Source organism: Triticum urartu, unplaced genomic scaffold, assembly GCF_003073215.2.
Source record: "Triticum urartu cultivar G1812 unplaced genomic scaffold, Tu2.1 TuUngrouped_contig_5969, whole genome shotgun sequence".
NCBI classification, from domain to species: Eukaryota; Viridiplantae; Streptophyta; class Magnoliopsida; order Poales; family Poaceae; genus Triticum; species Triticum urartu.
In genome coordinates this window covers 4,197-14,067 of record NW_024116688.1, presented here as the reverse complement: position 1 = coordinate 14,067, position 9,871 = coordinate 4,197, and the positions used below count along the sequence as shown (strand labels likewise).

Sequence of the window (9,871 nt, the reverse complement as noted above, 5' to 3'; positions counted from 1 at the left end):
TTTCGGTGTGACAGGCGGCTCCTGCCGGCACCATGTTCTGCCCGGACGCAGAGGTGGACAGCTGGCTGGGATTCAGGTTCCACCAGCTCGATTTTGGCACCGGCGCGCCGTCCGCTTTCATACCGCCGGACTTGCCTATCGAGGGGCTCATGATCTTTGTGCCGTCGTGCAAGGCGAACGGCGGCGTCGACCTCTTCACGGCCGTCGCGGCGTTCGAGCAAATCTGCTACTCATTACGGATTTCGCTGTCGTGCAGCAGAATCTGAACCAAAGAGCGAACCCAGCAAAATCCGATTTCAGAAATTCGCTGTCAAAATCTAAACCAAAAGCGGAAGCAGCCCAAAACGTACTTTCCAAAATCTGATTCCGCCGCGGACCAAAATTTGAAAAAGATGTATCAACTGGTTTGTCAAATGACCTACATCTTTTGCACATCAGATTTTCCACAGTATTGTTTCCACAGCAGATTTTTCACAACTGCTTTTAGAAATCTACAGCCGAACCAAATATGGCCGTAGTATAGCGGCTAGGTGGCGCTATTATTGCAGGAGTTTCTGTTTCGCAACGCCTTTTCATGTAATATATGAATTTCATGCTTCATAAGCGTGTGCTGGCTGTCATAGAGATTTTTTTCCCTCAAAAGAGGAGTAAATGAAATCGTGGGCTTGACTGTTAATCTGATTTTGATGGCTGTAGAGTTGTTTAGTTGCATCATAAGACATAATTACGTGTGGTGCTCATTTGATTATTAGTATTCTCTCCCACCGTGTAGTCGATTTCAAGTGGAAAGAATTGTTTTCAGGTTGCTATGTTGGTCCAAGTATGTTCTTCATTTGATAGGTACAGCAGCTCCCCATGACATGAAGACATTGGTTGACTTGCCTGTGTGGCAAATCTGATAAATGCTGCTGGCTACAATGATTAAAAATCATAACATGGTATTAGCTTGTTTCAATGATTTGTAATTGCTGTGTTTTTTCACACGATTTCCTTTTACAATAAAATGTTTGTTTCTTTTACGATTTCCGTTTTGATTTGACCACCTGAGTACTCTCCACAAAGTTTAGTTTTCCTAATCTTTTGGGTGGAGTTTGTTTTCTGTCAGTTCTTTTATTTTTCACACTTATTTGTATGCCTATTTTTGGGGGAGTGTTATGTAAAAAAGGAAAAATAACAAACACAAATTAGTTCATACTTCCTCTGTCTCATAATATAAGAGCGTTTTTGACACTACACTAGTATAGAAAACGCTCTTATATTATGGGGCGGAGGGAGTAGATCTTAATTGAAAGGGACAATTAGTTAAGGCAAGTTTTCGGCGTTGTGTGTGCTACCGTCGTCACAGAAAGCATATTTAGTAGAAAAATGACATCAAAGAAGTTCTACAACGACATGTTAGAGGATATCTAGTTTTGAAGATAAGAATTTGTAGTTTGGATAAGAATTTGTAGTCGTTAGCTTACAGAAGGAGTAGTTATATTATTTCTCAACATGCATATATTACAACTCACCATCTTTGCCACATCATCAATCCTTTTACTTCTACTTCTCCCAGCATGCATGCAAAATGCTACATTCATTCTATAAATATTTTGTAACTATATAATAATCAAATAAAACAAATCATATGTCTTTTTAGTTTTTGTAGTTTAGAGTAATTTTTAGTTTTAATTCTCATATCCAAATTCCTGATAACAAAAATCCAATCGAAATATATTGTAACCAATTTTCGCAGCAACTCACGGAGAGCAACTAACTGAAGGTTACCCCTTGCGGGGGACCTTAAGGGGTCACTTCGGGTGTGCTGGGAGCACGCAAAGTGCCGCGTCTACCGCCGTCACATGTTGCATGCTGGGCACCCCTTTGGATTTCATTTGTTTTGTTTCTCCATACGCGTTTTTCAGTATTAGATGGTACTTTTTAGGTTTTCTGACTTTTCGGTTTTCACCTGGTTTTCCCTAGGTTTTTGAAGAAAAAGTCACAGATTTTTTTTGGCATGGAAAAACAATTTATGCTTCTATGAGAAGCACATATTTGCTTCCCATGGAGGCACACATTTATTTTCGCGAGAAGCACAACTCAGAAAAGAAAAGAAAATCTACGCTTCAATAAGAAGCACATATTTGCTTCTTGTAAAAACAAATATTTGCTTTCATGAGAAGCACAACTGTGCCTTGTACAAAAAGTATGCTTCCACAAGAAGCACATATTTGCTTCTCATGAAGGCACAGATTTGCTTTCATGAGAAACACAGTTGTGCTTCTTGGAAAGAGAAAATTGTGCTTCCACGAGAAGAACAAATTTGCTTCTCGTGGAGGCAAAGATTTGCTTCCACAAAAGCTCGGAAAGGGGGAGGGGGGTGGATTGTGCTTACACGTTTGCATAAATTTGCTTTTCATGAAGGCACTGATTTACTTCTGCGAGTGCTTATCGAAAAGGAAAAAGGTAAATAAAAAGTGCTTCTGGCTCCGGTTTTTACTTTCGGGTTTTTCGTAAAAAAAAAGGTTCATTCAAACCTATTAATATGGTATCTAGTTTCGAAGATCTCGACGCGAGAAACCCAATGATGAAAACGGTTTGGAATTTGGACGCATGATTTAAGAGATAAAATATTTTGAATAGATGAATCTACGGGAAAAAAAGGAAAATTACCTAGTTGCGACAAGTGGCGCTAGGCGTGGAATTCAAGCCGAGTCGAGCCAGCTCGACTCGACTCGCTAAAGCTCGTTTCATTAATGAGCTAGCTCGACTCGACTCGCTAAAGCTCGTTTCATTAATGAGCTAGCTCGACTCGACTCGTTACTATAACGTGCTCAAATCCAAGATTGGCTCGACTCGTATAACTCGCGAGCTGGCTCGTTTAGCTTGTTAAGCTCGTTAAAAATATGAACATTAGAACTTACAAATACGATAAAAAGATTAACTAAGAATTTAACATGTGCATATATGGTCTTGTACGTGTGAGTCCCCTGGGTGGCTCGGCCTTGAGCGGCTGGGCCTTGTGCTGGGACGCAAGGTGTTTAGAGGCTGTATTTTACTATCCCTAAAAAACATTGATTTTTTTATCGAGCTTAACGAGTTACCCGAGTATTCATGAGATCGGCTCGTTTAACTTGATGTTTAAACGATCTTAAACTAAAGCTCGGCTCGGCTCGTTATTCTTTGAGTTCGAATCGATTCGAGCCGAGTCACGAGCTACTCGTTTAGCTCGCGAGCTTCGAGCTTTTTTTCCAGCCCTAAGTGGCGTATATGCAATGTGCCACTTGTTAGTGCTTGAGATGGTGAAAATGACCTTTGCACAGGATAACTCTTTACTAGTGATTTTGCAACACACAGGTCGGTTCATTGGGGTTGACTACGCGCCCCAGGGTCAGGATCATATCACAACTCCCACCACCTGACAAAGGCCATCCTTAACTAGTGATTTAGCAACTCACGTGTTGGTTTATTGGTAGGGGAACCAGATGGGCCGGCCCAAGCGCGCAGGAGGCCATGGCCTCGTTTCTTTTTTTGATTTTATTCTTTTTCTTTTTCTACTTTTGTTTATAATATTCTAAAAAAATATATTACAAAAAAACTTTACATTTGAAAAATATGTTAACCAAGCATTTGAAAAAAATGTCAAATGTGCATAGAGAAAAATGTTTCTCATGTATACAAAAAATATGCACTGGGTGTGAAGATTTTTAGTCATATATTTAGAAAATGTTAATCAACCATTTTCAAAAAAAATGTTAAACAAGTATTTGAAAATATTCATCAAGCATTTTAAAAATTCAAATGTATATTGAAAAAATATTGACCATATATTCATAAAATATTAATCTTGTATTGTATTTAAAAAATGTTAAACTTGTATTTGAAACAAATTAAACAGGCATCTAAAAAATGGTTAATATATATAGAAAAAGTATTGATCGTGTATTCAAAACATATTAAGCTTTTACTGTAGTAAAAAAATGTTAAACTTGTATTTGAAAAAGTTAAATGTATATAGAAAATGTGGACCATATATTAAATAAATGTTAATCTTGCATTTGAAAAATGTTAATCGAGCATTTGTAATATGTTAAATGTCTATATTAAAAATCCTAGCCATGTATTAAATAATGTTACTGTTGTACTAGAAAATTTTCAAACAAGAATCTGAAAATGTTTAAAATGTGTATAGAGAAAATGTTGACCATGTATTAAAAAATGTTAATCTTGTATTTGAAAAATGTAAAACTATGTATAGAAAAAATGTTGACCATGTATTAAAATGTTAAATTTGTATTTTGAAAATGTAAAACTATGTATAGAAAAAATGTTGACCATGTATTAAAATGTTAAATTTGTATTTTGAAAATGTTAAATATGTATTAGAAAAATGTTATTGACATATATGGAAAAAATGGAATGATAACTAAAATAAAATTAGACATTTGTTGATGAAAAAATTATCAAATCGAGAAAGTGAAGAAAATCAAGGAAAAAAACCCCGAAGCATAACAAATGAAGAAAGAAAAAATAGTGAAGCAACAAAAATAAAGCCAAATATAAAAATAAAAAGAAAATAAGAAAACCATGCCAATTAAAGAAAAGGAAACATAAAACAAGAAAACCCCAAAGATAAGAGAGAAAGAACACAAAAAACTAAAGAAATAAATTAAAATAAAAACTGGTAAAAACTGGTAATAATTCAAAGAAAAACGATGAAAAAGGAATACTAAAAACCCCAAAGAAACCCATGAGTAAATAAAAAAATAAAAAAAATCTTTTTTGAGCAAAGAAAAACGCAACGTACGTTATTATCATCGAACAAAGCGGGCCCAATACTCTACATGGTCAGAAAATCTTCAGCGAGACGGAAGATACCCTCTCTGTAAGCGCGATATATGGTCAAAATCTTATCACAACTAGGCCCATAAATTGGCTACCACGCGAAAAAGCGCATCCACAACTCACGGGTTAGCTCATCTGAAATCACGAATTGAGGAGCACTATTTACAAAGGTCACTTCCACCTCCTAAGTTGCGACAGGTGTGCACACTGCATGCGCGCCACTTGTTGCAACCTGGAAATTTTTCTTTTTTTCCTAGATTCGTTTATTCAAATCGTTTTATCTCTTAAGTTGTTCATCTGAATCTCGGAACGTTTTCACCGTTGGATTCTTCGCGTTGGGATCTTTGAAACTAGATCCCATATTGTAGGTTTTGACAAACTTAAAAACCGAACGTAAAAACCGAACCGGAAGCACATTGTTTCCTTTTCTAAAAGAGCCACTGTGCCTCTCACGGAAGCAAGTTCGTGCCTTCACGAGAAGTAAACCCGTGCCTCTTGTGCGAAAAAAAGAAACATGATTTTTTCGTTTCCGAGAGGCACGCTCGCCAAAGGAAAAAAAACAAAACATGTTTTTTTTCTTTTTTCGAGAGGCACATTGCGGAAGCAAATTCGTGGCACCAGTGGAAAAAACGCAAATTTTTTCTCCAAAAGCTAGAAAAGACCGTTGAAAAACTGAAATGCCAAAAAAACAAAAAAAACAACTAAAAAACTGAAAACATGTGCGAAATAAAAACGACAATCGAAGGAAGCATACTGAGTGTGCGTCTCAACCCACCTCAAGTAATCCTTGAAGAGGCTTCTAAAGAAGCGCTCGTTAATTAGTTGCTCTGTGGTTCATCTAGTGAATACTTTCGGCCAGGATCATATCACTAGTACTTAGGCCCATAAATTGCCCACCACGGGACAAAGGCCGTCCGTTCGGCAGTCACTCAGCCCAGATCCAGTCCAACGTAGGGGCCCGCCCACAACCACCGAGTCCAGAGCGTGTTGGCTCGTCTCCGCAACGCAAGCCGCGGGATCGGCCTTCGCCTCCCCATGGCCTTCCATTCCTCGGCCGCTCCCATCCCCTTGGCCCCACCTCCCGGCCCCGGAGCCTTCCGCCGAGCCCACCGCCCCGCCGGAGCTTCCCGGGCCGGCGCGCCCGGGAGGGGTCTCGCCGCCCACTCGCCCCCCTCGCCCGACGTCGTGGTCACCCGCGAGCAAGGCAAGAACGCCAAGCTCGTCGCCGCGCTAGTAAGTTCCCTCCCACAGCGGGCAGCTCTCTCATTGTCCTCCTGGATCGAGCGCGGCGGGCTTTCAGGGAGCGTCGGGGATGCCCCTCCTCGTCTTCTCTGTGATACCCTGAGCCGATGTTGGTGAATTTTAGAGGGGACGGTTTTATATGCTCGGCTGTGGAGAGGCGATTTTCCGAGCTGATTTTACATCTCTGAACTGGGGGCTGATGAACTCGGTCAGACCTTGGGGAGTTAATCACATCAGTTTTGTAATTGGGCTGTGCAGGAGAAGCATAATGTGCGCTCTCTGGAGCTTCCTCTTATTCAGCACGTCGAAGGGCCTGATGCAGATAGGCTTTCAGCTGTCTTGCGGGGTATGTAGTTCAGTTTATCTTCTTTACACTGCTTTGCAAAACTTGCAACTGCAGGGTTTAGTCACTTTGCTATTATGTATGTATTTGCAGATGAACATTTTGACTGGATTACTGTAACTTCTCCTGAGGCAGCTGCGGTGTTCCTTGAGGGATGGAAGTAAGATTCAAACATATTGCAGTTATTGTGCCCAGTGTTGCCATGCAAATATGTCGTTTCAAGATTCATTCCACATAGGTTGCGGGCTTGTGGCAGCGCAGGTCCGTGCGCTCTCTGTGAAACAAAGTAGATTATGCATTTTACACGGCCAAAGTTATTTTTTCTGAACTTCATTTGTGCAATTAAATCGTTGCTGCATGACACCAGAACAAATCAAACGTCGTCTACGACTAGACTACCATATTTGACATTACCCGATAACTCAATACCAGGGCTGCTGGAAGTCCTAAGGTGCGAATAGCAGTTGTTGGAGCAGGTACTGCAAGAACTTTCGATGAAGTATTGCAATCCAATGATGGATCCCTTGAGGTTGCATTTTCTCCTTCCAAAGGTATCTTGCCCATATTTTATACTCCTGCTATGGTGTACTGCCAATGCACTTTAAAGACATCATGCATCTTGAAGACTTGCAAGTATTTTCAATTCTATATGGTACTTATTATATTTATTTCTTCTTCAGCTTTGGGCAAAGTTTTGGCCTCGGAGCTTCCAAGGACTAGTGAGACTGCCTGTAAAGTGTTGTATCCTGCATCCGCAAAGGCTGGCCATGAAATTCGTGAGTCATTTCGTGTCCATTTAGTTCACATTTATATGTGTGCTATTTATTTCATCCCTTGTTTAGTCAAAAGATTTCTGCCTTTCTGTTTTCCAGAGTGAGTTATGAATTATTCAGGCCTGGGCAAATTCATCCATATTATAAATCAGGAATTGCTTTGTATTTTCAGTCTTGTAGTTAAATTTCCTGTTGTTTAAGATTTTGTAACAATTTGATCAATTTTGACTCTTTTTATTCCTTATCTTGTTGTCTGTCTTCCACAACAATTGCATGAAATGTTCAGTCTTTCAGTTACTTAGTTTTACCCTGCGATGCAGAGAATGGGCTGTCAGCTCGAGGATTTGAGGTGACAAGACTGAACACCTATTCAACCGTAAGATTTTCACTTATATTGGTGTCTAATTTCCGGTCTCTTTCTGAATTTGTATATAGAACATATATTCTGCATTTTTGAGCCATTTTCCGTTGATCCATGGTACCTATCTTCTTTAGCTTGATCTTTCTGAAATCCATCAGTACTAATTTTGTTTGATATTAAGCTTCATGTCCCCCGCAAAAAAAAGAGAAGATATTAAGCTTCATATGATGCAGAGTTTTGTGAAAAACATCAGATAATTCCGAACTAGAGCTGGATATTTGTATTTTAACCCTGTAATTATAGGTTGGTTTTAGTGAACACTTGAACTCAATGCAGTTGAACCACATAACATGAACCATTGATTAAGCTCATGATATTATATCTCTGCAGCCTTCTTTCCTTGCCTGACAGTGTCATACTTGTTTTTCGTAAGGTTGACTGTGGCATATCATGAATTTTACATTATATTCCATGCTTTATGTGCGCATAGACTTGGACTCCTGGTAATTAATCAAGTGGCTGTGTTTACAAACAGGTACCTGTACATGATGTAGATCCACAGATTTTAAAGCTTGCTCTTTCAGCGCCAGTTGTCGCAGTAGCTTCTCCATCTGCACTCCGGTAACTATGTTAACTGTATCCGGCTATTCTTTTCATATTTTTTTTGTTTGCATAATTCTATAGTATTACTACCCCCGTTCCAAAATATAAGACGTTTTGGTAGGCCATGGAGGTAGTACATTATAAGATGGTGAGCTGAAGCACATGTGCAACATATCGTGAGATTCTAGCATTTAGACATGAACCCCTGTTTGGAGGAGGTTATTGTTCATACAGGAGAAGCTTACTGATCCGCAAGTGGATCACTGCTTTTGCCCATATCATGCAGAATCTGGAACATGATATTACAGTCCTTCTCGCTTTGTTGATCACTGTAATTAGTTTCATTCTGCACAAAGCTGTGCTTTACTCTCTCCATTTGTTCCGTGGCTTCACAATGTTGCAGAGCTTGGCTAAACCTCATGTCACGGGTCGACAACTGGAGCAGCTCGGTCGCCTGCATAGGCGAGACGACGGCGTCAGCGGCCAAGAAACTCGGCCTGGAGAGTGTATACTATCCTGCAACCCCCGGACTCGAAGGGTACGGGCGCGCACATCATAATCCCTTTCTCCGAACAACGCCGTCCCCATTGTCATGGGCAAGTCGCTGTTCGTGGACATTCAGAGCCATACATTCAGAGAAATGCACTAGGACTTGCGTAGCCCTTGACTGAGTGTCGTGCGGTAATCGTTTTCCATGTTGCTTTGGGCAGGTGGGTCGAAAGCATCCTGGAGGCGCTCGGAGCCCACAAGCAATCGTCCAAGTGAGGCGTCGGCAGCTCTCTTGAATTTTCTTTCCCGGCTCCTGTCGTAGCCTTCTTTGTCTCTCGCTAGGCCCCAAAGTGTCGGAGACGAGCACGGCTGATTGACCGGCCGCTGTAGCCCGTACTGTAGTAGGTGCATTTTTTAAGGAACATGTGTTTTGTTTCCTGCTAATCGCACACACGCTATGCGTGCTTTTGCACTGTGCGTGAAGGGGGCCGGGGCATCATCGGCATGTAAATGTGGTGAGGCGTGCAGTTCGGGCACGGCATGAACACAAAGTGTAACCTGATACACTACAACTTCTTCCTCTTGGCTTTTTTTAGAAAACTTTTCCTTCATCCAATATACTCACGTATTGGACGTAATAACGTCTTATATTATGGGATGGAGGGAGTAGTTGCTTAGTTCTCTGGCCCAATGACCCAAATATGATACTCCCTCTGTTTCTGAACATAGGGTGTATAGTTTTTGACATAGAAATTAAAGAACGTAGGTGGAGTGAAAATTTCACAAGTTTTGGATGAGGTTACACCTGACTAATTGGCATGAAAAAAATAGAGAAGCTTGCCTTATGTAAGTAAATGTAATCAAAACTCAAAAATCTATGCATCTTATATCAAGGAACGGAGGGAGTACTATTTAGTTTGCGAAAACACTAACGCCACATGTGTGGGCGTCTGGCAACTCGCCCACATACATGGATCCTCGTCCAATCAATTCTGCACGAATCTTGGCACGTTCTAGCAGTTCTTGTGTGCCACGTAGGACTAAGCTGGTGTGTGTGCATTCATCCGGTCGCCCACACGTCCTTTTTCACCATACGGGGGCCTGGTGTGTGGGCGTTTAACAATTCGCCCACGCACCACTTTTCACGCACGCAGAGGGGCCTGGTGTGTGGGTGTTTATCACTTCGCCCACACGCCCGTCTCCTCGCCTACACCCAAAGTTGGCAGTTGCCATGTG

The 9,871-nt window shown here is 40.8% G+C and overlaps 1 protein-coding gene across 1 annotated transcript; it reads left to right on the top strand.

Annotated features, from left to right (window-relative positions):
* The first annotated feature begins 5,799 nt into the window (after positions 1-5,799).
* LOC125529948 (uroporphyrinogen-III synthase, chloroplastic) lies at positions 5,800-9,251 on the top strand. Its single transcript, XM_048694371.1, has 9 exons — positions 5,800-6,057; positions 6,325-6,412; positions 6,503-6,569; positions 6,842-6,960; positions 7,090-7,185; positions 7,503-7,558; positions 8,079-8,164; positions 8,550-8,684; positions 8,857-9,251. The coding sequence occupies exons 1-9, from the start codon at positions 5,860-5,862 to the stop codon at positions 8,909-8,911; spliced, it is 900 nt and encodes a 299-aa protein (XP_048550328.1). The 5' UTR covers positions 5,800-5,859; the 3' UTR covers positions 8,912-9,251.
* Positions 9,252-9,871: the final 620 nt, after the last annotated feature.

Coding starts and splice junctions, on each gene's coding strand:
- LOC125529948 (XM_048694371.1), top strand. CDS start 5,860: ATGGCCTTCCATTCCTCGGCCGCTCCCATCCCCTTGGCCCCACCTCCC. Junction 6,570..6,841: donor GTGTTCCTTGAGGGATGGAA/GTAAGATTCAAA, acceptor ACTCAATACCAG/GGCTGCTGGAAGTCCTAAGG. Junction 8,685..8,856: donor GCAACCCCCGGACTCGAAGG/GTACGGGCGCGC, acceptor TGCTTTGGGCAG/GTGGGTCGAAAGCATCCTGG.